The sequence below is a fragment of the Oryx dammah genome, unplaced genomic scaffold, assembly GCF_014754425.2.
Source record: "Oryx dammah isolate SB20612 unplaced genomic scaffold, SCBI_Odam_1.1 HiC_scaffold_8, whole genome shotgun sequence".
NCBI lineage: Eukaryota > Metazoa > Chordata > Mammalia > Artiodactyla > Bovidae > Oryx > Oryx dammah.
Window position 1 is genome coordinate 7,918,498 of NW_024070192.1, and position 27,773 is coordinate 7,946,270.

General features: G+C 52.3%; 2 protein-coding genes, 2 long non-coding RNA genes and 2 other non-coding genes across 9 annotated transcripts in view; 4 read left to right on the forward strand and 2 right to left on the reverse strand.

Annotated features, from left to right (window-relative positions):
* The first annotated feature begins 218 nt into the window (after nt 1-218).
* On the forward strand, nt 219-3,168 carry PRCD (photoreceptor disc component). Its single transcript, XM_040244662.1, has 3 exons — nt 219-292; nt 593-661; nt 2,939-3,168. The coding sequence occupies exons 1-3, from the start codon at nt 219-221 to the stop codon at nt 2,958-2,960; spliced, it is 165 nt and encodes a 54-aa protein (XP_040100596.1). The 3' UTR covers nt 2,961-3,168.
* Nucleotides 2,305-4,202, reverse strand: LOC120866786. Its single transcript, XR_005721734.1, has 2 exons — nt 3,890-4,202; nt 2,305-2,562 (listed from the first exon to the last, which is right to left on the reverse strand). It is a non-coding gene; the product is annotated as an uncharacterized LOC120866786 (long non-coding RNA).
* Nucleotides 4,203-16,104: 11,902 nt separating this feature from the next.
* On the forward strand, nt 16,105-20,476 carry LOC120866784. Of its 2 annotated transcripts, XR_005721731.1 has the most exons (5): nt 16,105-16,269; nt 16,792-16,846; nt 17,289-17,370; nt 18,731-19,025; nt 19,965-20,476. It is a non-coding gene; the product is annotated as an uncharacterized LOC120866784 (long non-coding RNA). The 2 variants fall into 2 exon arrangements; XR_005721730.1 differs by having other exon boundaries at nt 16,108-16,269; nt 18,731-20,476.
* On the forward strand, nt 17,138-17,215 carry LOC120867453. Its single transcript, XR_005721881.1, has one exon. It is a non-coding gene; the product is annotated as a small nucleolar RNA R38 (small nucleolar RNA).
* On the forward strand, nt 18,500-18,584 carry LOC120867454. Its single transcript, XR_005721882.1, has one exon. It is a non-coding gene; the product is annotated as a small nucleolar RNA R38 (small nucleolar RNA).
* A 706-nt stretch (nt 20,477-21,182) lies between the features above and the next one.
* Nucleotides 21,183-27,773, reverse strand: part of ST6GALNAC2 (ST6 N-acetylgalactosaminide alpha-2,6-sialyltransferase 2) — a 21,104-nt gene continuing 14,513 nt past the window's right edge. Inside the window, exons 6-10 of one of the 3 annotated variants that reach the window (XR_005721725.1) lie at nt 26,896-26,999; nt 25,059-25,142; nt 24,715-24,761; nt 23,111-23,210; nt 21,183-21,969 (exon numbers count right to left, since the gene is read on the reverse strand). Coding sequence is in view for 2 of the 3 variants with exons in the window: in XM_040244606.1 (XP_040100540.1) it covers nt 21,802-21,969; nt 23,111-23,210; nt 25,059-25,142; nt 26,896-26,999 (456 nt within the window). In the remaining variant the exon portion in view is untranslated. The remainder of the gene's footprint in view (nt 21,970-23,110; nt 23,211-24,714; nt 24,762-25,058; nt 25,143-26,895; nt 27,000-27,773) is intronic. The other 2 variants (XM_040244606.1, XM_040244608.1) reach the window with 2 other exon arrangements.

The window sequence follows — 27,773 nt, forward strand, 5'->3', positions numbered from 1 at the left end:
TGGGTGAGTCACCCCGCCACTGGGGGGACAACCTGGGCCCAGTGAGGTTAATCAGGCTTCACAAGGTCGGGTCTGCTGACCCCACTAATCAGCTTGAGCCTCCTAATCCATCGCCAGCAGGAACTTCAGGACGGAGGGCAGGGGCTCGGGAGAGCTGGCGGGGGCCATCTTGGCCTTCTCCTGCAGACTCGGTCCGGAGGGGATGGGGCAGCTGAGACATGTGCACCACCCTCTTCCTGCTCAGCACCTTGGCCATGCTCTGGCGCCGCCGATTTGCCAACCGGGTCCAACCGTGAGAAAATCACTGGGCCATGGGCTGGGGTGGGGAAAATGATTGGGCTGAAGGCAGGCAGGGGCTGCCTGGACTCGCAGGGAGGCTGGGAGGGACTTGCCGGGGAGCCCTGAGAGGCTTCCTATTGGAGTAGGGGGCACTCGGAGTTCTTCAAGGATGCTGGCTGCAGCTTCTGGTCCCCAGAACCCAATATGCCTTAGGTCTTGCAGAGAAGCAGGATAGGGGTCTTGGGTCCGGGATCTGAGCTCTGGGGATTCGGGTGTTGCCCACATCTCTGCCGACCTCTTTTCCCTCCCGCAGAGAGCCCAGTGGAGTCGATGGGGCAGTTTCGGGCAGCAGCTTGGAAACAGACCTCCAGTCATCAGGCAGGTAAGGCAGAAGAGCCTGGGGTGGGGCAGGGAGGGCGTCATGAAGGAGGCTGCCACTGTCCCGAGTCCCTGCCCAGGCCCTGGGGTGTACGTGTGTGTGTGTCACCCCAGCTCCCCTGTTCCCTGTGTGCCTACTGGGTAGGCTGAATGTCTGTTTTCTCCAGCTGGGTATGGGAGTCCCAGCCTTCCCCTGTGGACCCAGACTGTTCTGTCTTCTGTGTCCGAGTGTGGGGTGGTCCCCAGGGCCCCAGGGGGAGAGGAGAGAGGGAGGAGGCAGCAGCAGCTCTGTGATGCTCGGCCTGCCTTCCCTTCCCCCTCCTTCTCCCGAGGGCCCCGCCCAGCCTCGGCAGCTCCACTGCCTGAACCTCCAGCAGGATTCGCTGTCCGGTCCCCAATAGAAGGCGCGGGAGGCGCATGACGTCACCAGCACAGAGTGCCATTGGCTGGGCAGCCCCTGCGGGCAGGACGCTGTCTCCAGTGGCCAGAAAGTTAACTCTTCCCTCTTCTGAAGCCATGTGGCCTTTAGAAGGGGTGAAGTTTGGGCAGGGGGGCAACGTCTGGACTTTTCCTTCCCCAGGTGACTAGTGTCCTTTGATGAGAGGGGCTCTGTGCCCAACAATATACTGAAAAATCGACCAGTATTTATTAGGGACACACTGTGGGAGATGTTGGTCTGTGCCTGCAGGCCCACCTGGTGTAGGGGCCTAGCTGCAGAGGGACGCTTTCTCCTATAACAGCTTCTTCCGAGCCCCTGGCACTGCTCCTCTTACTCCCCGTGAAAGACAGAGTGTGATGGCCTTGGGCTTCCGGGGACCCTGGGAGGAGGCTGTCTCCCCACAGACTCAGATGGCTGAGACAGACAGCATGCACTTGCCCGCTTGTCTAGGCGCCCCATGCCTCGTCAAGGGTGTGGGGAATGTGCCTGCAGTGTGACCCCTAGATAGGTTGAGATGGGAAATAGAACATGGGTCTTACTTCTCAGTCTTTGGATTCCCCTAGGTCTGGAATGTCAGAACCATGTTCCCCGGCTCCCTGCCCACCTCCAACTCCATCTCTCCGACCTCCCCTGGATCTCCAGGAAGCCCAGGGCCTGTACAGGAAGGAGAGTCATTTCTGTGATGCCCTTCCTCTTAATTCCCCGACTGGGGATCCAGCCTGCACCTCCTGCACTGGAAGGCGGTGCCTTAACCACTGGTCCTCCAGGAAAGTGCCCTGGTCCTCACTGTGGGGTTTGGGTCTAGCGTGGGGCAGGCATGCGTGCTCAGTGGCTGTCGTGTCTGGCACTGGGCAGCCCCATGGACTGTAGCTCACCAGGCTCTTCTGCCCATGGGGTTTCTTGGGCAACCAGAGTGGGTTGCCATTTCCTCTTCCAGGGGATCTTCCCGACCCAGGGATCAAACCCATGTCTCCTTCATTGGCAGGTGGATTCTTTACCACTGAGCCACCAGGGAAGCCTGGAGTGGGGCAGCCTGAGTTTAAATCCCACCTCCCCTCTTACTGAGAGCTTGTGGGCGAATTATGTAATCTTTTATTTATACGTAAACTGAGATTAATAACAGAGCGGTTGCAAGGTTTCTGTGAGGTTTGAGTGAGATAACCATTATAATGCACTGGGCACAGAGTAACTGCTCAATTAACACCAGGTTCTCTCTTGCTGTTATGAGATCAGTGCTTTATTCTTCCCCGGGGGCTCTCATACATTAACTCACTCAAAAGAGTCCCTGGCCCTAGAGGTCCGGCCCTTCAAGTATTTCTGGCTTTTGTCAGTGTTGCAGGAAACGGAGGGAGAGGGAGATGGAAATGACTTGCTCGAGGTTGTCTGCCCAGTGTGTGGCTGGCGTGGGACCGGCAGGTCTCTGACTTCAGAGTCCATCTCCTCCACATGAAATGCCCCTGGAGCTCCTGTCAGGAAAGAAAAGGCCAAATCTGGGACCATCTGGCCTGGCCTGGTCTGCTGTGGCCTTGCCAGGACTGTTAACTCCTTGGGACTCAGCTAACTGGAGAAACTGGCCTCCCATCTACCCCTCTTCCAGACCTAGGGGAATCCAGAGACTGAGGCGGCTCCGCGGGAGGCTGGCCTGTGGGGGCGGCGGTGGTAGATGGGGAATTTCTGCTCTCCAATTCCACTGTCGTCAATTCCAACTGGCTCCTGGGGGTGGGGGCTCCTGCTCCTCTATTGTAGGGTGAATCTCTAGATGCAGGGCTGGGAGAAAGAAGACTGGGAACAGGGGCGGGTCATCCCCTCCAGTCCTCTGACTCTGTATTCTTTCCTGTTTAGGGAGAAAGAGCCTCTGAAGTAAGCCCTGGTCTCTTGAGGTGGAGCTCAGCCCGAGGGCCTGGGATCAGCTGGCCACAGCAGGTAGGGCAGGGTCTGCAGCCTCGAGGTCGGAGGGTAGAGCTGGGGACAAGGCGGGAAGGACACAGAGTCCACAAGGCCTGGCCGCAGGGGAGCGGACCAGGCTGTGGTCACGACAGAGGCTGAGGGTAGGAGGGTGGACTCCTTCCGGCGGCTCCTACCTGTTGAGTTCCAGGTCACAACGTAAGGGTTAGTTTTAAGTGAATGAGGAGTCATCTCAACAGCATGTTCTAGGCCTGGGGATGAGGTGGTGGTCCTGCTGGTGGCCTGAGTGCTGTCTAGAGGACTTCTGAGGGAGAGGTGGCACTCTGGGATGTCCACTCTGTAATACAAGCCCCCGCTCTGGGATGGGAGAGCCAGCCCATCAGCTGGTTTTTCTCTTTCAGCTTAAGTCCCGGTGTGCCCCCCACCCCAGAAGGATGATGTGCTGGAAGCAGCAGCTGCAGGAGAGGGACCAGGGAAAGCAGTTGTCGAGAAGGTAGACTCCCCTTTCAGCCCGGACCACAGGTCTGCACCACCCCAGGTCCTGGCGTGGGGCTCCTGGAGAAGCGGGCCTGGTTGGGCAGGCGGGAGGGGTGGAGGAGCTTGAGCTCTGGGACAGGCTCCCTTCCTCGGAGGCCACCCAGAGGGAGGGACTCAGTGGGGTGCCCCAGCCCTGTTAACTCTGGGGCAACTCTTGCCACCTGGGGCGACAGGAGGGAACAGTAAGGAATGAGGAGACTCCAGAAGTGAGGGACAGCCGTGGCTCACGTTTACCAAGGAGGGGCTGCCTGTCGTCCTCTGCTGAACCTTCACAATAACTCATGCACGCTGGTCACGTGATCACCCACGGTTCAGAAACGAGGAAACGCGCAGAGAGGTTCGCTGACTTACCCAGCGTCACTCAGCCAGAAAATGGGAGACCCCCAGGCTCATAAGGGGGAGGGGTGTAAGCCTCCTGAAACCACCTGGAATCTGCAGCTGCTCAGGGGAAGAAGCGGTTTCACTGGCCTGGCCACCCATCACTGGCAGCTCAGCTTGTCCAGGGCTGTGTGGTGTCACTTGGTGGCAGTGGCACTCACGTTCTGTGACGTTTGCCTCTGCCCAGTCCCCAGAGCTCACCCTGCTGGCGGCTCTGCTGAAACGATCACTAGGAAGGGCCAGCTGGGTCTATGAGGTGTCTGCCTGCAGCTGGATGGAAGCAACCCACTGCTTGTCCTCATGGCGTGCGTGCGTGCGTGCGTGTGTGCACACACTTGTGCATGCGAGCCTGTGTTCCAACCGGACAGTAGCGTGTGGGAAGGGAGAAGCGTGACACTTGTTTTTGTCAGTCTGCTGACTGCTCAGTAGAGGCGGCGGTGGCCTCCTTTGCCCCCAGCTGCTCTGCCATTTTCTCTCTTTACGATCCTGCCCGATCCCGAGTGGAGATAAAAGCAGATTTCCGCTTCTGCTCCCTGAGATCCAGGTGCAGACCAGGCAGGCAGCTGCTGCCCACTGCCTTGCAACCATTCATCTTCCCAAGCCCCCCTCCTCCCACGTGCATCTCTCCTCCCCCTCCAGCTCCTACTGCTCACCCTCCCGCCAGGAGCGAGGCCTCTGCCTGGCCGGCCGGCCCCGCTCCCTGACTTTCGAGAAAGAGGAGCTTCTGTAGACAGCAGGGAAGGCTGAGATGCAGCAGACTCGGGAAACCCACTCTCAAGGGACAGGGAGGAGGTGCAGCCTGCTGCAGGGAGCCTGGCAGTTCCGTGGGAGCCTCAAAAGTAGGGCAGGGCGGAGGCAAGGGAAGGGTCGCCCCAGGGCAAGGAGCTCCGTGCTGGAGCTGAGTCAGAGCCCCACTGCCCGCCTGACAGGGGCCGCAAGTTCGTGACCACCTGTCTCAGCTCCCATCAGCCTGTCTTAGCTCCCATCAGCCTGTCTTTCGCCGGGAGGCATCACTGTTCTGGTGGCAGGACTCACAGGCTGAGGGCCAGAGGGCACTGTTCCCAGGACCTGGCCTGTGCTCCCTGATCTACCTTTGGGTTCATTCTCTAATCTCTTTGCCATATTCCTGTCACTTCATCCTGGCTGCCGCTCTCTGCCTGTCTCCTTCCACTGGGCTGAGGAACTGTCAGAGCAAGGTCAGCTTGCTGCACCGGGGCTGGCTCACCGCCCAGACACACATCCACAGAGTGACACCCCTTTGCAGCCCTGTTCTCAGAGCCTGCCCAGGAGGTGAAGGCGCCCCTGGGGACCATTAGCCGGAAGAAGGGAGGGAAACCAAGAGGAAGGGGCTGCTGGAGGTGGGGGGAGGTGTCTGCCGGGCTTGGAGGCTGCCCAGGCCCTGGCAGCCGGGGTGCCATGTGGGCTGGCTGGGAGGGGCTCTCCTCCCCAGGGAGCAGGCTGGCTTTGGTGGGAGCAGATTGTGTTTACACCTTCCCCACACGCCCGGCCCACGCTCGCCTCTTATTCTCAGGGCTCTCCCACCCCTGGGCTCTGCACAGTCTGCACGCTGGCAGCTCCTATTGCAGAGTTGCCACCCTCGGCCGAGAACTCCTCTTCAGGAGGCTGCCCAGGGCCGAGGTGCCCCTTCCTCGGCCCACTATCTCCAGTTCCAGCAGCTGGGTTGAAGCCCGTGCGGGGGGGTGGACCCAGTGTTCCCGAGAGGCTGAGTCCCTCTCCCTCCCATTTCCTTGGTAAGAGCTGCTGCTTGGATATGAGAGCAGAAAAGTTCAGAGGCTTGGTAGATCAGCTCTAACAAGAGGGAGGGGATTAAGGGAGACTCAAGAGAGAGAGCTGGGTCCCTCCTGGTCCAGGGTGTGGGCTGTTAGGAAATAATGATCTAGGATTTGAGAGCGAGGGGCCCAGGGTCAGAGCATCAGGTTGAAATCTTGACTCCACCACCACTTCATACCTCTGTGGCCTTGGGTACGTTACTGAACATCTCGGTGCCTGTTTCCTCATCTATACCACGGAGATAATAGTGTTAGTTTCCTGTCTCACAGGATTGATGTTAAATTAGATAATGTGTGTAGCGTGCTTACCACGTTACTAAGTGTTCAATATATGTAGGCTAGTGGGATTGTGTTTGTAAACTGTCAGTTACTGAACAATTACAGAACAATCAGTAGGTAACTAACAGCTAGAGTCCCTCCCCTCTTTCCCAGAGCCCCTCCTGACCTGTCTTTCCACACAGACGACCATCGGGCACTGGGCAACTCTGAAATAAACAGCAGAGGGTGGCACTGCTGGGTGGGGGCCACCGAGTAAGACCCAGCACCCAGTGAGATGGTACAAGAGCCTGCTGCTGTCGCTTCTGGGTACCTAGTACCCCATCCCAACTTCCAGGGGGTAGGGACGGTCCTGGCCTGGACACCTGCCCCCCTAGAGGCTCCGCTTCTCAGCTCCAGAGAAGACAGGCGGCGGTTGCCCTGATGCTCTTCCACCCTCCGTCTGAATGCTAATCTCCCTGCCGTGGAAGCCTGAGTGACAGGGAAAAGGCTGCTCAGAATTGCAGGGCAGCCGAGGGCAGCAGCGGGAGGCAGGGAGGTGCTGTCGTCTGCGACTTCTGCAGCTGAGGCTCAGGGCCGCTGCCAGTCTCCTGGAGCCTGGGAGACTGGGACACGACCAGAGAGCTTATGAGGCAGCGGGGGTGGGGCGGGGGAGCAAGGGAGGCAGCCACAGCAGCTGTGTCTGGCGTGACCCTGGGGTGCAGAAGCAACCGGGGAGAGCACCAGCCCATCCCAAACGTGTGACTGTGTGTCTTCGGACAAGACAGTCCTGGGCGGGGGCAAAGAGCAGAGGCCTGGTCCTAGACTGGTGGGACATGGCCCCATCTGAGGCGGCCACGATGACACAACAGCAGGGGGCCCAGCTGGCCCCGCTGCTCCCGGGGGCCCCTCTGCAGGCGCCCCACTGCTAGAGAGAAGCCCCAGATCTTGAGACAGAGCCTCAACAGAAGAGCCAAGTGGCTGATACCGAGGTTTACTTTGATGATAATGATAATGATACTACTACTATTAATAATAATGGCTAATAGGTCTCACACACTCTGTGCCAGGCGCTGTGCCAAGAGCTTTATTTATAAGCACTGTCTCACTTATGAGGCAGGAACTGCTGTTAACCTCATTGACCCAATAACTCATTCAAGGTCACTCACAGCTGGTGGCAAAGCCAGGACCTGCGCCCGGGCAACATGATACCGGAGCTCGTGAGCTGGCGGAGCAGGAAGGGCCTGAGTCTTCAGGAAAGCCAGGGTGACCCAGCCTCCAGGCACAAGGAACCAGTCGCGGCCCCACCCGGGCGGTGCCTCTGTAGGTGGGCTGGGAGGCTCTGCCAGGGTTATCTGTGTGCTCTCTCTTCTGGAACCCATGGTTCCAGGGTAGACACTGGGTCCTGAAACGGCTAGTCCTTGCTTGCCAGCTGACAGGGGAAAGGAGAGCGGGCTCCGCAGGATCTGTCATCCTCTTAGGGAGGAGGCAGTGGCCACTGGCAGACAGACAGAGAGGCCAGCACTCAGAGCCACTGCCAATCTGCTGTCCCCTTCAACCAGGGCAGAGAGAGAGGACATAGTCAGCAGACTGGCTGGAGGGGGAACTGGAGGAGGGGGAGGGCTTCGAGCAAGTGGCTTCGAGAGGGAGCCCCTGACTTAAACTGGAAACGAGTCCTGGTACCTAAGGACTACAGACCCTCTCTGTGGGATGCACATGCCCCCTAGTGGGGACTAAGCCTAGAGGGTGGACAGAAAATGAAAACAGAAGTAGCCGATGACCATGACCTGTAAGCCTAAGTGGGAAGGGCCAGTCCCATCCTTCGGTGAAGACACACACGTCCACTTAAGGTCACATGCAGAAGTCAGCTGAATTAAGCATTAAAGGAGACTATTAATGTATTCACTTGCTTGTTTATTTGACAAGCACATATTGGGAGCCCACAACATACAAATCTTGTATTAGGTGTTGGGAGTGAGACAGCGAAGAAAAAGACAGTGCCTGCCCTGCCAGTTAGAACAAGACCAAGACCTCGGCCTGGGAGGCCCAGTTCTCCCAGCCAGACACTGCCTGGCCACGTGACCATTCCTTCTCTGGACCTCCATCTCCCCATTTAACAGGCATGTGTTGAACTCAGGTGGGCTGGTGCTGGCGACGTAAAGGACTAAAGACCGTCCTCAGGAAAAGAACTGTCTACTAAGATGAAGGGGATCCATCTGATGACCTCTGGGGGCCCCAGAACTTCTCCCAATCAAAAGAGACTCTGATGGACTCTGTCTGGAGGTGCTAACAAGGACTCGCTCACTCAACAGACATTTATGGAGTGTCTGTGTGCCAGGCACTGTGGATGCCAAAATGAATTAAGACTTCCTGCCACAAACAACTAGAAAACTGAGCAAAATATAAGAAACAGACACTTGACAACAGGCAGCACACAGGATGGTGACCTCATGACTTCCTGGGCATCTGCCTCAGACAGTCTCCTGCCTGCAGCGGGGGGGCGGGGGGTGCAGAACATGCAGACCATGGTGGTCTTACTAGGGTGAGGGGGCGTGATCAGAGTTCAAGACAGTGTGGCGGGGGCTGGGGGGCAGAGGCAGCAGTTCCAAAAGACATACACACAGATGGATGGGATCCGAAGACAGGACAAAGGTGATTCAACAGAGAAAGGAAAATCTTGACAACAGAAAATAGAAAGCACTAACCATAAAAACAAAGTGGATAAACGGGACTAAACCAAAACCGGAAAGGCTAGGAGAAAGTATCTCCCAAGCAAATATCTGAGAAAGGACTTGTGTCCAGAATATATGAAGAACTTTCACAACTCAGTAACACGATAGGCCAATAAAAAAGGGAGGGTTTTAATAGACTCGTCACAAAGAAGTACACGCAGGACCAATATACACAGAAAGATGTTCAACATCACAGTCAACAGGGAGATGCATGTTAAGACCACAGTGAGGTACTACAACACACCCACAAGAATGGCTAACGTTAAGGCTGACCATAACAGGTCTGGTGAGTGTGTGGAACCAGCGTAACTCTGAAATACATTGCTTGGGGGAATGTAAGCAACACAAACCACTGGGGATATCAGTTTGGCAGTTTTCCTTGCAGTTATCCAAGAGGAATGAAAACTTTCATTGCAGCTTTATTAATCATAGTTCCAACAGCCCACATGTCCATCAACATGTGCATGGATAAAAATATTGTGGTATATTTATCTGACGGAATAATATTCAGTAATTAAAAAGGAAATGAAGAAGTGTTATAAGCCACAGCATGGGTAATTGAGGGAAGCCAGACACAAAAGAGTACCTGCTGTAGGGTTCCATTTATATGAAATTCTAGAACGGGCAAAACGAAGCTGTAGTGACACAAAGCACATCAGTGGTTGTGTGGGGCCAGGGCTGGATGGAGATTGACTGTAAACGGGTGTGAAGGGGATCTCTGGGGGATGAAAACGTTCTAAACCATGAAGGGGTCATGGTTGCATAGGTGTATACTCTTATTGGACTACTGCACTGTACATTTTTAAATGGATGCATTTTATTGTATGTAAATTATGCCTCAATAAAGATGACTTAAAGAGTTAAAAAAACTAACAAGAATAAAGCTTTGACTCTTATCTTGCTTACAGTCTAGTGGAAAAGCCAGACATGAAAACAAATTATCATAAAAAAATACTGGGTATTAAGAGAAGTATGTTCACATAATAAGAGCTCCACTTACTGTGTGCCTCCCTGGGCAGGCTAGGTGCGTTGCATGCAGTTCTAAAACGGTCCTACCGGGTTTGTGAGAGCCTTCACCTCTTCCTGCTGCAGATAAGGAGCCTCAGAGAGAGGTGAAGTCATCCGCCAGGGGTTACTTACCTCAAATGAGCAGAGCTGGGACCCGACTCCAGGTCCGCTTGGTCGCAGAGCATGCGCTACATCAGCCAACCGTGGGAACATTGGAAGGAGCTAAGGGACTGTCTGAGCATCTCAGGTCAGACTTCGCGGAGGAGATGCTGAAGCATCAGTCGGGATTTAATACGTACAAAGGGAAGGATGAAGGGAAGGAAATGTCCAGGCAAAGGAGACAAACAGCATGAGAGCAGGTGCTGCAGCAGTTATGAGAAGGGATTTCTGGGAAGGGGAGTCACATCCAGAAAACAGGAGGAAAGGTCAACGGCATATTATGTATCCTTCAAATTCACTTATTTTTAAAAAGCCTATTAAGCAATAATTTTATGAGAGGCAACAGATCTGCAGAGCAGGCAAATGAAACGTGTGCTACTGGTCACCACAGGAAGGAATCCACTGCAACCCAAGGTCAACCATTCTCAATAAACAGGGTACATGTTGTCCTGTTTCTTCTCCTCCAAAAAGTTAAAAGCTCTGAGCAATGGTCCCAGATTTCTGCTGAATGGGATTTGTGGCCCTCTTTCACAGTCCTGAGAAACTGAAGTAGAAAATATCCTCTATGCTTTGAGGATGTGCTTTTGAGCTGGATGAATTAAAATCACTGGAGTTAGCAAAACATGAGCCACTGTTACAGTGTATCTTTCCAGGAAACCCAGCACAATGGTTAAGACCATAGGTCTGGAGGCTCAACTGAGTTCCAGTGCCTTCACACACAGATGACTTTCATTTTTCTGCCCTTGAGTTGAAAAACGGAAGGATAATGACAGGGCTGTTGTGAGAGTCAAATGAGATAGCCAACTGAAGGTGCTTAGGGTCATCAAGTTTTATACGTTAAATTTGGGCAGCTTTTTGTATGTCACTCAGATCTCAATTAAAGGGGTTTTAAAAAATATGTATATTCTTCTATTTATTTATCTTTGGTTGTGCTAGGTCTTCATTGCTGGATAAGGGTTGTTTCTAGTTGCGGCGAGCAGGGGGCTACTCTTTGTGGAGCACGGGCTCAGTTGCCCTGTGGCATGTGGAGACTTCCTAGACACGGGATCAAACCTGTGTCTACTACACTGGCAGGCAGATCCTTAATCAGTGGACCACTACAGAGGTCCAGTATATAAAGTGGTTTTTTTTTTAAAGGCACTTAAAACAGTGCCTAGTATGTAGTCAACACTATATACCAGCTATTATTTTTTTCAGGATGGTAATTTGATTGTGTCAGTTTGTCATCTTTATTTTGCTATGACCCATTCTTCCTGAGAATAATCATCAACAAAAAAGAGAGGACGATTTGGGATATGTCAATCCTATCATTTACAGTCATATCATTCTAATGGAACACCCAGCTTAAGATGGCTTAAACAGCAAAGAGGTTTCTTTTTTAAAATCTCCCACTCTGTATTTCACTCAAACTAGTGCTCACAGGATGCCTCCCACATTCAGAAATATTGACATGTAAAAATATGTGTCTCTGAATCAAACTAAAGGTCTAAAGGCTGGGGACATCGGGACTGGCTTCTCCAGCACCTCAAAAGCATCTTCAAGGACTCAAGCTGCTTCTATCCATCACTGCTGACCTTCTGCTCTTCCTAGGAAGCAGCAGTTGGCTTGCTATTCAAGCAGCAACAAGATGGCTTCCATGGTCTCAGGCATCACTTCACCGGGTCCCAAAACTAGAAGGGAAGCTACTGTTTTTCAAAATTAGAAAACCTTCCCAAATGTGGCAGAACTGCATTGCAGACCACTTTCTAAACCAATTCCTGGCGAAGGGAAGAGATTTTTCATGACCCTGGTGCAGACTATTCAAGACTCACTCCTTGGGGCAGAGACGGGGCTTGCCTCCCAGCAGCTCTGCGGTGTTCATCACATGGAGGAAGGGCAGTGGTGGGGCTAAGGGTGCCTGCCACACAGGTGAACTTCCGGGAATATCACTGGTGCAACTGCTCCCCATGTAAGCAGCTAACTGCTCGGGAAATACTGCTCCTCCTTCGTGTTCTTATTCATAAAATTAAACACAACTTTCCAGTTAAGACATTAACCTCAATATTTAAAGACTCCTTTCTATTAATGTGGCTTTCCAATGTGTGTGCTCAGTTGCTCAGTTGTGTCCCACTCTTTGCGACCCCATGGACTGTAGCCCAACAGGTTCCTCTATCCATGGGAATTCCCAGGCAAGAATACTGGAGCAGCTTGCTATTTCTTTCGCCAGGGGACTCTTCCCCACCCAGGGACTGAACCCACGTCTACAGGGTCTCCTGGAGGCAGATTGGCAGGTGGATTCTTTACCACTGAGCCATCTGGGAAGACAGTTTTCAAATAATCCCAAGTCTTAAATTTGGAAAACTCAGCAGTGGCCACCGGACTGGGAAAAGGTCAGTTTCATTCCAATCCCAAAGAAAGGCAATGCCAAAGAATGCTCAAACCACCACACAATTGCACTAATCTCACATGTTAGGAAGGTAATGCTCAAAATTTTCCAAGCCAGGGTTCAACAGTACATGAACCATGAACTTCCAGATGTTCAAGCTGGATTCAGAAAAGGCAGAGGAACCAGAGATCAAATTGCCAACATCCGCTGGATCATCAAAAAAGCAAGAGAGTTCCAGAAAAACATCTACTTCCGCTTTATTTACTATGCCAAAGTCTTTGTGTGGATCACATCAAACTGGAAAGTTCTTCAAGAGATGGGAATACCAGACCACCTGACCTGCCTCCTGAGGAATCTGTAGCAGGTCAAGAAGCAACAGTTAGAACTGGACATGGAACAACAGACTGGTTCCAAATCGGGAAAAGAGTACGTTAAGGCTGTATATTGTCACCCTGCTTATTTAACTTATATGCAGAGTACATCATGAGAAATGCTGGGCTGGAAGAAGCACAGCTGGAATCAAGATTGCCAGGAGAAATATCAATAACTTCAGATATGCATATAACACCACCCTTATGGCAGAAAGTGAAGAAAAACTAAAGAGCCTCTTGATGAGAGTGAAAGAAGAGGGTGAAAAAGTTGGCTTAAAACTCAACATTCAGAAAACTAAGATCATGGCATCCAGTCCCATCACTTCATGGCAAACATTTGGGGAAACAGTGTCAGACTTTATTTTTTTGGGCTCCAAAATCACTGCAGATGGTGACTGCAGCCATGAAATTAAGAGATGCTTGCTCCTTGGAAGAAAAGTTATGACCAACCTAGAGAGCATGTTAAAAAGCAGAGACGTTACTTTGCCAACAAAGGTCCATCTAGTCAAAGCTATGGTTTTTCCAGTAATCATGTATGGATGTTGAGAGTTGGACTATAAAGAAAGCTGAGCGTCGAAGAATTGATGCTTTCAAACTGTGGTGTTGAATAAGACTCTTGAGAGTCCCTTGGACTGCAAGGAGATTCAACCAGTCCATCTTAAAGGAAATCAGTCCTGACTATTCATTGGAAGGACTGATGCTGAAACTGAAACTCCAGTACTTTGGCCACCTGATGTGAAGAATTGACTAATTTGAAAAGACCCTGATACTGCAAAAGATTGAAGGTGGGAGAAGGGGACGACAGAGGATGAGATGGTTGGATGGCAACAACAACTCAATGGACATGGGTTTGGGTGAACTCTGGGAGTTGGTGATGGACAGGGAAGCCTGGCGTGCTAGAGTCCATGGGATTGCAGAATCAGACACATCTGAGCGACTGAACTGAACTGAAATCCTATCAGTGAATGGAACTCTGTGAGCTGACTGCCTGAGCGCAGCAGGTCAGCTGACCCGATTTCCCCTCTGCAATCAGAGCCAAGGTCCCTGCACAGCCCTGGGGACTCCTGCCCTGTAAAACTTCTGATCTACTTCTGTCACTTATCTCTAGACTGTGTGACTCTCCATGTAACAAATATAGGTCTACACTGGCCTTGAATAATGTAAAATTCAAATGGCCTAGACCTCACCAGCAAATGAAGTCACAACAACATTAGCATTTCCCTCTCAATAGCTCTGAGCCCTTGCCCTCATTCAGGAACGCTAGCGCATTTTGTGCTCCCCAGTTATTTCCGGGTGGCCTATGCAGTGCACCTGACGCGTACTCAAGCACAAGGGCTCACTGCATTTTGCTCAGTCACTTGGCCGCAGCCCAGCAGCCCGTGACACCCCTATCTGCCGTGAGCCTGCTGCTGTTTTACCAAGGGCCCTGTCAGGTGTGAAAGCTCCACTGTGTCCTCTGGCACAGTGGCCCTTCTAGAGCTGGGACGAACAGCCTTCACTGCACACTGGGTGCCAATTAGTCTGGGACCCAAGACAGCCCCCTGTCTGCAATGTAGGGGACCCGGATTCAGTCCCTGGGTTGGGAAGATCCCCTGGAGAAGGTAATGGCAACCCACTCCAGTATTCTTGCCTGGGAAATCCCATGGACAGAGGAACCTGGCAGGCTACAGTCCATGGGGTTGCAGAGTCAATACAACTGAATGACTAACACTTCCACTTTTCAAGACAGCCCCGCGACAGCCCAGAGCCCTCAGTCTTTCACAGATCAGCTCCTGCAGCCTCTCATCCTCACTATTCCTGCCAGAAAGTGGCTGGAAACAGTGGAACAGGTGCCCATCATCCACACCCCACTTCTCAGTTTCATCTCTAACCGCCCATGGAAACACACAAAATCTGTTTTCCTTCCCCTCCCCCACAACCCCAAGCCCTTCTATATAAGATCAATTTATATATATATATACTCACAGTGCAGTATAACTTCATCGTAAAAGTACAGACTCTACAGGCTAGGATCAAACCCCGATTCCACCAGTTACCAGTGTGTGAACTAGGGCAAGTTATGTAATATTTCAATGTTCCTCTTTCCCCCTCTGTAAAAACAGGAGTAGTGATAACGCACTTCACCATGCAGTGGTGAGGATGAAACAAATTAATATCCATAAAGTACTCAAGGAGTGAATGTCTCACAGTAAGTGTTATAAAGCATTAGCTATCATTATTGTTTTGCCAGCAGATCACCTGCCTACACACAAGCAGCTTTTGGCAAATTCCACACTTAGAGCCTGAAATAAATTTAGTCTGCAGGGAGAGACCTCATTCTTTCTTTTGGTATTGTACAAAATAATTTGTCTTCAAGGGTAAAACAGAGAAACTTAGGGGCCAATTTCACACAATTGGAGCTATTGCTGAGTTAATGATTGTATTTGTGGAGTACTTACTGTGAGCAGAGGCAGTGGAATACCAACTAGGTCTGTGAAGAATTTAAAAAGAAAAAACAAATTAGACTTCTGCCTTGAAGAGCTTACAATCAAATTAAGGAAGGCAAACATTAACAGATGTGGTAACTTGAAAATAAGTCCCCGAAACATTACTACACACAGAACAATTTAATCCAGACTTAAATGCTACTGAGATCATTGTTAAAGGGCTGATGAGGATGGGGTAAGGGTGATGTTTTAAGGCTTCATGGTCTTGCAACTTTACTATTATTAGTATTAGTATTGGTCGCGGGACATGCAGCACGTGAGATCTTAGTTCCCTGTCCAAGGACCGAACCAGTGTTTCCTGCACTGGAAGTCCAGAGTCAATCACTGGATTGCCAGGGAAGTCCGCACATTTAATTTCCAAATAGGTATACATTCTGGCTCTGACTCTAGTTGTTGTTTTACCCTTTTACAATTTCAAAACTAAAGCCGGGGTGACTGCCTGAAAAACAGCGCTCAGGAGTAGCAGACGGTGTTACACTACTCTGTTCTTTTTGTAAAGTATAATTATTTTTGCGTGGCGCCCCTGGGGTCAGGGGAATTTCGAGCCCGGCCCGGCCCGGCCCGACCCGTCGCTCTCGGGCGCCCTCTGCCGCCCGCGCCCCAACTAAGAGCAACGAGCGGGACGTCGAACAACGGATTCCCCGGGAATCTCCTTTTCCTTTACTAACGCAACCACCCCCTCCATGACTCTAATAAAATCCTTCGAGCAATTAACTACGAAGTCCGGCGGGGCCCCAGTTCCCTCAGTCGTTCCTCTCGAAGCCCCCGCGAACTTTCTGCGGCCTCCACCACCCAGCCAATCTCGGCCAGGGACAGCCTGTTCATTCAACAAAGAGCGACTTTGTGACCGAAACGACCGTCGGTCTTCGTTTTCTAACCGCCGGGGTTTCTATACAGAGCAAACCTCCCGCCCTGGGCTCTCTACTGTCCCCAGTGGCGGCCACCATCTTATCCGGGCTTCAGAGGCTCGGGCGCCCCTCAGCGGCCGTTGACAACACTACATTTCCCAGCAGCCCTTTCTCAATAACGCGAGAGTTCGCGCGAGACTTCCGCGTGAAGACTTGCGCGCAGGCGGAAGCCCGCCCCCTCTTCCGATGCGGGCTGCGTGGCTGGGAGTCATGGCTTCATCTTTGTGGTTCCAGCAAGGGCAGCAACCTCAGCCCTTTGGCCGAGGGAAGGCTGCGGAGGTCGGTAAACAGCTTATTCCTTGATACGGCTTTAGCATACTTGGCCTCCCGCTGCTCGAAGGCGAAATAGTGACGCTAGGCCTGGTTCCCCCAACCCCCACCCCAGTAGGTGGTTGGGAGGATTAACTGAGATACTCGGTGAGAAAACGCTTTCCAAAGGGTGCGAGTTTTTGCTACTGAAGGGAGAGAGAGCCTAAGCCCACCTTTGACATCGCAGCGTCCCTCCCGGGGGAGAACGTCTCTTCCATCCTGCGCAGCCCCCAGGCCTCAAGGCCGCCCAAGCGCTGAGCTTACAGGCCCAGGGGCCCTGCTTGTCCCCAGGTCCTCTCACGGGGCAAGCTCGCAATTAACATCCAGGGTATTAACGTCTAAATATTTGGCTTCCTGTTGGAGTGCATAGAGGACAGCCCCAATCAATTTCACTTGATTCTACAGCTAATAATCAGTGGCGTGGTAGACTTTGTTTGGAAGGCTACAATTTTATAGCGACTCTTAACATGCTTATGTTTTTATTCCCCACAGGCCTTTCCAGCATCTGCAGAGAAGCTTAGAAGTGACGAATGGAAGTCTGAAATAAGTAAGAATGCATGTAGGCAGGAACTTGGGTGGGCAGCAGAAATGAGAAAGCCGGGATGGTCTTAAGCCTGCCACACACCGCAGCTCTGAATCCTGGCTGACTCAGGACCAGTTGGGGGTCCTACTCAGAATCCAGAATCCAGAAATGAGGATGGTCTCTGTGCCAGTGTAGTTGGGGCCATTAGGTGTCGCTGTTTGAAACCAAAGTGGATGCCACTGCATTCATGGGTAAAAGGGAGACTTGGAACTTGAGCTTTAAAGTTGATTGAGATTTAGAAATGTTCCTTACTGGTTGAGCTGAGGATGATTTAAAGTTATCCCTGTCTGAAAAGACGTCTGTTGTGAGGAAATCTAACTTGCTGAGGCTCAACGTTTTATGTTCTTGGGAATGAATATCTTAAGTTTGTTCCTGTTAATGTGTTATCCATATTTCTCTTTTAAAGATGTAGGCTGGGGGCTTTGAAAAAAGTCACATGAAAACCATCCAGAGATGTAAGGATCCTTGTGATGAGATTTCTATAAATGGTAAGAGTTTTAACTTTAACAGAATTGCATAGATTATGGTTCCTTTAAGTGTTGGCTTGTTAGATTTCAGAGGTGTGTGGGTCTTCCCACACATTAGCAGCTATCTGAGAGATACTTGTGTAGGCCTTCCTGAATAGTTTTTAAGAGCCATAAAAACATAGCTATAAGTGATTTTGGAAGGGGGACATTAAACTTTATTGAGATATAGTAACAGCTGGTCATTGAGTTAGACTAGGGGTGGACGGTATTGCTGGGATCCAGGCAATGCCTCTAACTACCCTATAGTGTACGTGACAGGCCCCCCACCACCCTGACAAAGAACTCCCCACCCAAAATGTAGAGTTGAAGTTGAAACCCACTGTTAGACTGAGACTCCAGTCTCAGCCTGTTACCAGGTAACCACACCAGTGCCTTGTCTCTTCATTTCTAAAAGACAGGAGTGGTGCTTTTCAGACCTGGCTCTGCACCTGTAGAAAGTTCCTGGACCCCACCTCCAGCCATGCTAAGATGGGTGAGATGGCTCTAGAGTGTAGACCAAGAATCACGTGTGGCTATTTAGGAGCAGATGTGGAGGAACAGTGAGATGATCTGATCTACTTTTAGCTCAGGGATTTTTATTACAGCAAGGTTATAGTACTGGCTATTTTTAAGTAGCTCTCAGCACAGATCTATAATCCCTGTCTTAAAGAACTGAAAGCCACATGGTCGCTCTGCAGTATCGTTTTGCACACAGAGGTGAGCAAAGGAGAAGTAACCTTGTTTGGTGTTGATTCTTCTTGGCATCAGACAACCTTTGTGCAGCCGGCCTTCAGTGCTCTGGCTGAAAGGAGTAATCCACACTGTTTTAGACATTTTTACTGACAGCACAAAGATGCTGAAATATTTACTCGGCTACTAGACACTTTGTGCTCAGGGAGACCCTGGCTTTAAAAGGACAGGAACTGTCACCGTATCAGGTCTGGGACGCTGGGTACAGCTAGGCACTAGATAGAAAGTTTTTGCCCTTGAGGGCAAGCACATTCTAATAAAGCAGATAAGATTGAATGAGTTCCTGAGAAAGGAAGTAAAGTGGGATTTGGTAAGGAAAACATGGTTTGCTTGTGCTGTGGGCTGGCAGCTGGGTGGGGAGCTGAGTCCATGATGATGTGACGTTATCCCTGTCTGAAGGCCAAAATAAGGCCTTTGAGTGTGGAATCTGGATATCTGAGACTCAGTTTCCCAAGTTTGCTTTAGAGAAAACTGAGGCCTGGTTTATTTGGTTTGTTTGTTTGTTTAATGCCTGAATTAACAGTGATCTATCCGAGAGATACTTGCGTAGACCTTCTTGAATAGGTTTTCCTTTGCAATTTCCCCTCGCCAGGTACAGCCTCAGTTTGAGGCCGAAAAGGATACTCCAGAAAAAGAAACTGGCTGCAGTGCTGTGGCGGCTGCCCTGGGCTCGGCGTGGAACTTCTCTCGTGTGTAATAGAGGAAACCTTTGGAACAGGCCTGGGTGGATGTGGTCTGTGTTTGCCCCGGCCTTTGGGTTGTGCTGAGTGGCAAGGTGACTTTGACATAGGTCTGTTTTTTTTTGCTAGATGTCTGCAGTGTGTGAAACAGAACTGACCTGCTTTACCTAAAGCAAGTGAAACCGTTGCTCTCCCGTTGTTTGTAATGTAAGCTTTCTCTTTCTATCTTACGGGTCCGAAAGAATCCCCACAAGCCTGTGATGGTTAGTTATCCCTGTCTGAACATCTCGACTGAGGGAAAACAGTCTGTTCTGAGGCTTAAGGGGCTGGCTCTGGGCTCTTAAAAGCAGTTCAGGCTTTATAAGGGATCAGACAGAACGCACTCCAAAGGGAGTTGTGCTTATGTACCCTGCTGACACCCCAAGTCCTGGTGGCCCATCCCTCTGCCACTTGAAAACCAGTGGTGGGCTGCCCTGTCACCCTTTGGCTCTGAGGGCACAGGCTATAAGAGGTGGCAGAAATGGGCAAGTGGCCCAGATCTGGCTTATGCTCTTACTGTGGAATGAAAGAGTGCTTGTCACATATTTCAAGAAAATGAATGCGCTCTTTGAGACAGACGGCAATGGAAGATGTGTGCCGGCTGTGGCAGTGAGCACACTACAGGACTGTAATCTCGTCTTCACTGTGTCCTGACATTCAGGAAAGAAGGGGTACCGTGGCACTAGCATGGTTCCCAGGTGCCTTGTTCACGCAGGGCACTCTCCTGGGGTTAGCCCAGCTCTTGTCTGAATGGCATGGCTGGCTTGTGAGCAAGAGAGTAGCAGAGTGGCACTGGGCTTTGTTCCCATTGAAATGCCATGCTTGAAGTGGGCACAGATTGCCTTTCTTTTCTGTTGAAGTTGGGAGGTATGTGCAGCTCTTCATATGTAAGGTCACATATTTGTTCGGTCACCAAGGAAGCTGTATTTGGGGTGGGATTTAAGAAACCAGAAAACTGGTCCAACAGCCTAAAGCAAACATAGTGAAAGGACGTGTTAGCAAGTGGGAACGTCTACCTGCTGGGCTACAGTCTGCTTCTGAGTGGACTTGACTGTTCTGCGGGACCCAAGTGAACCTGGAGGGGTTTTTTGTGTTTTGTTTTTTCAGCTCTGCTGCACATGAACCCTGGCCCTTGGCAGTGAGAGCGCCGAGTCCTAACCATTGGACCCACCAGGGGATTCCCCGAACCTGTATGTTTGAGTTCAGAGGGCGTCTGAATATAAATGCCCCCAGCACTTTGTGGGTGCTCTTTACTGGGCCCTTGCACTGTCTCTTGGAAGGAGGCAATTGGAACCCACTAGCCTGTACTGAATCAGTCTAGTTGTGCCTTACACACAAACACACAGGCAAAATGGTCAATTGCTTAGAATGAGTTCCTTCAGGATTGCCTCTTGTAAATTAAGGTATAACCAAGAACATTTGCACTACCACACACAGAGCTTAGGTGATCTTGGTGCAATGAGGGGGACTGCAGTGATTGTAAAGTGAAACTCACATGTACACGCTCTGTTGAAGACTAAGGGGAAACAGGTGTTCAGCCTAAAAAAGCATTTCTCAGTGGATTTCTACAGTGTGTCTTGGGTTTAACTTTAAAGCAAATTAAAGCATTTAAAAGTTGACTTACTAGCATTTGTGGATTTCAGATTGAGACCTGTTGTAAGAGCAATGGTTTCTTCTGTGCATTGGCACATTCTTTTATAAATGAAAGTCTAAAGTTTCTCACTAAATTGATCTTATACAGTTGACTGGTTTGCTAACTACAGATGTGATGGGAATAGGGAAAAAATACGGAGGGAAAGGGGTCCAGGCCTCAGAAAGCCATGCTTTTTCAAGTAGCTGCTATAGTGGTTAAATCCTGAATGTCCTTTCTCTTAGTCACCTGTCTTAAAAAAGCAGCAGTGTTGTACGGAGAGGAATGACCCTTTAGAAGCAGGGGCCAGAGGCCAGGTTCTGGGTGGGAGGCTCTTGCCAGCCTGCCCTGGGGAGACCTTCCCAGCCCGCTCCACTGCCTTAGGCGGTGTAGTGACTGACACCAGTCAGTCAAACCCAGGGTTTGTGTGCGGAGCTGTGTAGTGGTCATTCCATTGATTTATACTTTGAAGCCCGTATAATCTAAAAGCTGCCTGTATCCAGTCAAATTATTGAAGCCGTGATAGTCAATGTCCAGGGATGAGGGTTTGTTACCCAATAATGTCCTTTTGGTGATGGGGTGGTACTACATCTTCAGTGGGCCTTTAATCAGAGGCCAGAACTTTGCAGTGGTTCAGACTCTCCATGCTAAACACCCTGTGTGATATACTACGTCCCCCAACACAAACACAGACACAGTGGTTATCCATCATTTATGCAATTAACTAATTTCAGATGACTTTCTGCTCTCTGTGCTCCCACTTTATCAGGGGGCAGAAGTGAGTCTGTTCCCTTTCTCAGATAAAGCTGTTCCAACATGTCCTTGAGGTGAACTGCTTTGGAGTTTGAGGCCGGACATGCTAGTGGGAGGATTTGGGCTGAAAAGTGCATTTGTTTCTACTGCTGCTTGACCTTCGTTAATTGAGAGGCCCTGAGCCACTCCACTGACCTAGTAAGTCTGTGCCACTGCTGGCTTAGAAATGCTCAGCTCTGAAGGATGCCTGCATACTCCCGCTGGTCAGTCTCATCTTGAGGACGTTCTCTTCAGTTTTAAAGATGAGCACAGCAGAGCAGTCTTTTTCCTCGACCAAGGTTGGGTTGTCTCCCTGGGCCCACAGGAGTCTCCTTGGGTGAGCTAAGAACAAGGCAGTGTTTCCCACAAAGCATTCTTCAGTGACTGACACATCCCCTTTGTCTTCTGTAGGGAAGGGGGAAGGTGGGTGTCAAGGATAGAACGCACAAGAAGGTAGCTTTAGTTACTTGAGGGGCCGAGGGCCACAGCTCTGCAAAAATAAAGGTCTTGGATGTTTTTGGGTCACCGCTGGTACAACCAAAGGATGCCAGCCTCGTGCAGGTCCCTCCAAAGGGTGGCTTCCAGGGACAGGTCGTGGTTTGCGTAGAATATCAGTGGCTTCTTCATTCGATCGAAATAGTGGTCAGAAAATTTCTGGTAGTTGCTGGTGATGAATCCATAGGCGCTAACCTGGAGAAGGACAGTTAGCATTTGAGTTAGCATTTGAGCTGTTGTGTGTAAAGGGCTTCCTTGGTGCTCAGATGGTAAAGTATGTGCCTGCAGTGTGGCCCCTGGAGTAGGGCATGACAACCAACTCCAGTATTTCCTGGAGAATCCCCATGGACAGAGGTTCCTGGTGGGCTATAGTCCATGGGGTTGCAAACAGTCGGACATGACTGAGCGACTAAGCACAGTTTATAAAGTGGCAGGAACTTAGGCATAGCTGCCTCGTGTGAAGGTGAGGACAACAACCGTTCTCACCCACATTTTTATACCTGCACTGTGCTTTCTGCACATTTTCTCACCCAACTAAATAATCGTAGATACTGTCCCTCTTTTACAAATGGGGAAATGGGCTCAGAAAGATAAGCAAAACGTGTGTCCCCAGTCACAAGCTAGTAAGTAGCTGGGCTGGGTTTTTAACTCCGGTCTGTGACACCAAAGCCATGATTATTATGCTCAAGATGAAGGCAGAAAGCCCCTTACCTCCCGCTTCCTGTCCTAATGGTGACTGCAGACAGGAGAGTCCTGTGTGAAACATGGAAAGGGGGCCAGAGCCCAGTGGTGCTTGGCCTCCAGCTTTTGTGCCTGGGTCAGCACTGCCTTTCCCTGAAACCTGCTTCTCAGCCTCTGTCTCTGCAGCTCATGTGAGTACCACCCCAGCAAGAATTAGCTCATGGAGTGATTTCAGAGACTCCACGTGTGGAAGGCTGCCCACCTCAGTTTGAGAGAATCTTCCCAAAACAGATGTCCCTACCCACTTTGGTTGAGATTTTGCTTTGACAAGAGCAGTTGGGTTATATGTCCCTTAAATACCATGTGCAGCGGCTGCCCCGGGGCAGAGGGTGAAAGGACAAGGCCAGGGGAAGGTGGCCCTGGGGAGGAAGGCAAGATGGCCCAAGGCTGACCCCTAAGGGACCAAGAGCACTTCCTCCACCCCATTCCCTAGACTAGTTGGCTCCTGCAGCTGGAGAGCCTTCCACCACGGGATGGAGGCCCAGAGTCCCAGGTCTGGGCTAGCAGGCCTCAGGTAGAGGATCTCATGGTTGGAGTAAGGTTCCATTCACACCAGCTCTGCTGCTGTGGGCTCCTGAAAGAGCAGACCTCTTACCTGGTCACAGGTATGCAAAGCTGTCAGCAACATGAGGGCCCCAGTACTAGGCATGTATAGGTCTCCAAATTTTGTGTTAATCAACTTTGATTTCAAAAACCTGGAAGCAAAAAGAAGCATCAAAACTCAGACTCTGGAGGACTTCCTTGGTGGTCCAGTGACTAAGAATCTGCCTGCCAGTGCAGGGGACATGGGTTCAACCCCTGGTGCAGGAAGATCCCACATGCTGAGGAGCAACTAAGCCCGTGTGCCTAGAGCCCACAGTCTGGAGAGGCCACCAAAATGAGAAGCCTGCACCCCACAGTGACGAGTAGGCCTTGTTCACCACAACTAGAGAAAGACCGTGCAGTAAAGAAAACCCAGTGCAGCCAAAAAACCCCAAGACTTTTGGTCTTGTACATTAGCTTGAGGGTTGTGCCATTACACCAACTCAGGCAGGTTGGAAAACGGCGAAATTTTATGGCCCTTCTACCCTCACCCATCTGCCATTTGGAGAAAGATGAATTATACACAAAAATCTGGTTGAAATAACACCTTAGGTAACAAGCAGTGAGGAGGAGGAACAGGCCCTCCTGAAGAACCACAGGTGAGACCCTTCCCTTTCTCCCACTCTCTAGAAGCCTGAATCCAGCCTCACTTGCTTTTCCTCTCTGCAGCACCCTCCCGCACCACAATGCCATGGGCATAGTTGGCGTAGTTATTTAACCTGACACCTAAATTTCACCTCCAGATGGGCCAAGCAGGAGTGAGATGGTGCACATGTGTGCATGCACACGTACACGCTTTCAGACATCCAGATGGTCCAAAATGAGGCCACAGTATAGTGACCACGAGCCTTGACCTCAGCCCTGGGTTCTCATCTAGGCCTTGCCAGGCAAATCACCTAGCCTCTCAGCCTGTTCTTCCTCTGTTGAGTGGTCTTCAGTTTGCCTCCCAGATTCTCCTGCCACCCCTGGCCTGCTCTGGGTCTTGGGGTGCTAGCCTGGGGCTGCATGCAGTAGGCTTCCCAGCTGCAGCACCGTCACCATTTCAGGCTGGACAGATGTGCATTGCAGGGGCTGCCCTGTGTCTTGTAGGTGGTTCAGCAGCATCCCCGGCCTCTACCACTAGGGGCACTCAGGTTGCCTGCTGCTGCTAAGTCGCTTCAGTCGTGTCCGACCCTGTGCGACCCCATGCCTGGGATTCTATAGGCAAGAACACGAGTGGGTTGCCATTTCCTTCTCCAGTGCATGAAAGTGGAAAGTCAAAGTGAAGTCGCTCAGTCGTGTCCGACTCTTAGCCACCCCATGGACTGCAGCCCACCAACTCTCCAGACAGGACAGTGGACCAGCCTCCTCTGAGAACCACTGATGGGTGGGGTGGGGGTGGAGGTCTGCAGGCAGGGGTTCCCCAGGCTCCTCCCATGGTCCTCCTGTGTTTGGGCCTGAACGCTGGCTTCCACTCGTCCCCATACAGCCCCACACTTAGGTTCCCTCCATGCCCAGCCTAAGCCTTGATGAACATTTTTGGTAAGTAAGCCTGCTGAGTTTCCTGTCTGCCTTGACTGATAGAACATCACCTCCATCAATGTATTTAACCTGGTGGCTCAGTGGTAAAGAATCCACCTGCCAATAACGAAAGACTTGGCTTCCGTCTGGGTCCAGAAGATCCCCTGGAGAGAAAAATAGTAACCAACTCCAGTATTCTTTGTGGGAGATGCCATGGACAGAGAAGCCTGGCGGGCTACCATCCATGGGGTCGCAAAGAATGGGACAGGACTGAGGGACTAAAGAAGTAAATGAAGTGGCGTTGAGTGCTGCGGGGCGGCGCGGCCACGGGGGTCCTCGGCACGTGGCCCAGCTGTGGGTTTCATCTTCGGGGGATAAAGCCAGTGCTGCCGGTAGGTGTGGGGCGAGTGGTGGGGGTGGGCGGGGGAGTCGCTCCCAGCACCACCCCTGCCCGCACCTACCTCTCTCTCAGGTAGCTGATGAAGTCTGGATGGAGTAGCTTGAATTTGCTGGCAGAGGAGTCCGGTCCAAAATAGGTCTGAGGCCTAGGACCCACGATAGAAGTGAACGGAACGGCCAGAGCCATCTTGGAGCGAGGAGAGGTGAAAGGCGCTGGGGCGGTGGCGGTGGATGGACCGGTAGGGGCGGGGCTGGGAGTAGTAGCGGGAGAAGGGGGTGTAGAAGGTGGCTGGGAGCACCGTGGGCACCACGTGCGGCTTCCCGCCCACCAGGACCTCGGTGGGTGGGGTGTAGGAGAGGGAGGAGGGGGGCGTGAACAGGGCGGGGGGAGACGGGTAGGAGCAGCTGACCCGGGGGAGGTGCGGAGGGGGCGGGAGGAGCGGGACGTCCAGGGAGTCGGGGGGCTTGCGCGGGCGCGGGCGGTCCCGGGCCCGGCAGGGGAAGGCGCAGGGGAAGCACTGGTTCTGCGGGAGGGGAGAAGTAGGAGGCTGGAAGAAGGGGGTCTCTTTCATGAAGCGGGGCACGTAGGGGGCGATGTAGGACGGGATGCCCCGGATGGGCCCAAGCCCAACGTAGGAGGCCGAGGGCGCAGGGCTGTGGGCGGGGGACTTGGCGCCAGGCATGGGGGGAGTTTGGGAAGAGTTTCGGGAGAGGGATTTCAAGCCAGACTGAGAGGGAGATTTGGAGGCGGGTGGAGTGGCATTTTGGGAAGACCCTCGAGGCTGGACATGAGGGCTGGGGGTCAGGGAGGAGGCCCGGGAAGAGGGCTGTGAGGCATTTGGGGTGGCAGGGTGAGAGGGTGCACGGGAAGACCCCCGGGTAGGGGACGGGGAAGGAGCTGAGCCGCCAGAGCTGGCATAGGGCTGCTGGTTGGTATGGTTGGATCTGGACTGGGAGGGGGACTGGGCAGGGGACGGATTAGGGGAATGGGAGGGGGAGCTCATTGGTGTTGGGGAGGCTTAATGTCCACCCGATGTCTTTGAGCCAGCCCCCCCCCCCAGCCCCCAGGAGCCAGTCCCGTCTGGGTCCCAAAGCCCACCCCCAGGAGCGGCTGCCAGGCGATTGTTGGGTCATCAGCAGGTTGGGGCGGGGCACGGGGCGGGGCACAGGGCGGGGCTGGCGGAGCTGGCCTGGCCCTGGAGGGCTTAACCCCTCAGGATGCCTCAGAAGGCGTCTTTGAGGGTGGGTGAGATGTCCGGGGGCCAGAGAGACAGGAGGTCCAGTCCTTGCGGCCACAGGGGTTGGTGCAGATTTGTTGGGACCCAACTCAGGGACAAGAAATTGTCTTCAGCACCACAGGGAGAAGGTTCAGATGAGGCCCGGACATGGTTCAAAAGAGCTGGACACGGGCCTGCTGCCCAGGAAGGTGGGGGAGGACAGACAGAGGGCCCTTTGTTCCCACTCCGCAGGACACTGGGCCCACGTCCCCTGCTCTCCCATTTCATGGGCAGTCTTGGGAGGGTGCCTGCCAAGGAATGGCATGAGTCCTGGCCCCCATTCTTGGTCTCCAAACACAGTGCACTCAACGGGACAGCAGGGCCAGCTGCGGACAGGCCAGCAGGGCGGGTCATGGGGACCGAAGCTGAAGCTGCGGGGCCAGGCCTGCCGGCCCCCATTCCAAAAGGAGCCCCTTGAACCTGCAGCCCACCTGGTCAGGAGGGTCCCTGGGGACCAGCAGCATTACTTGGGCTTTCCCGAGGGTAGGAAAAAAAGAAGAGTTTACTCTTCTAATGCTCTGGTGGATTCTTGGGGCCTTTCTGGCCACCTTCAGCCACCTTTCCCATCTGACAGTGGACCCGGGAGCAGTACCATGCCCTGTTGCCCTGCTTGGCTGCTCACCTGTCTCCTTTATCGGTGCCCTCGGGGACAGGCACACCCAGGATGGCGGATCTCAGCATCATGTAGTCACGGATGTCCGAGGGGATGAAGATATAGCGCAGGTACTGTCGGGGCAACAGAGAAGCAGCCCCGGTGGGGACAAGACCACGGGGACTTCCTGCTCCGAGTGGACCGCCCTCCGCCCAGTTGGGCCCCCTGCCCTGGTGGGAGAGTTTCCCTTCTGAGTCTGTAATTTCCACGTTCGGGTGCCCTGTTCTTTCAGGCTCCACTGAGGGTTTCAGCACTCAAACCCGTTGATACTCTTCCCTTCAAGGAGCCGTGCTCAACCGCCATTCCCTTGAGTGTGGGCTGGACTGAGGGACTAAGAATTTTTCTAATGGATAAGAAAAAGTGGGAGTAAGGAAGTGTGCATGACTCCCTTGGAGAGGGGGTCATAAAAGACACTGGAGGAGCTTCCTTGCTCTCTGGGATTGCTCACCCTGGGTCGAGCTAGCTAGCCCATCGGGGAGGCCATGTATTAGCCTGCAGAGGGGCCGGCATGGTGAGGGCTGTGAGGGAGCCATCTTCACCCTGGGCCAGGCGGGCCTTCTGATGACCACGTCCCCTGTCAAGCCTGACTGTGACTACTGGGAGACCCTGAGCCAAAACCACTCCGATGAGGGACTTCCCTGGTCCACTGGTTAAAACTCTACCTTCCAACACAGGGGCGCGGATTCAATCCTTCGTCAGCAAACTAGGGTCCAGCATGCTGCTGGTGTGTGTATGCTTAGTTGCTCGGTCGTGTCCACCTCTTTGCAACCCTGTAGGACTGTAGCCCGCCAGGCTCCTCTAGCCATGGGATTTCCCAGGCAAGAATACTGGAGTGGGTTGCCAGGCTC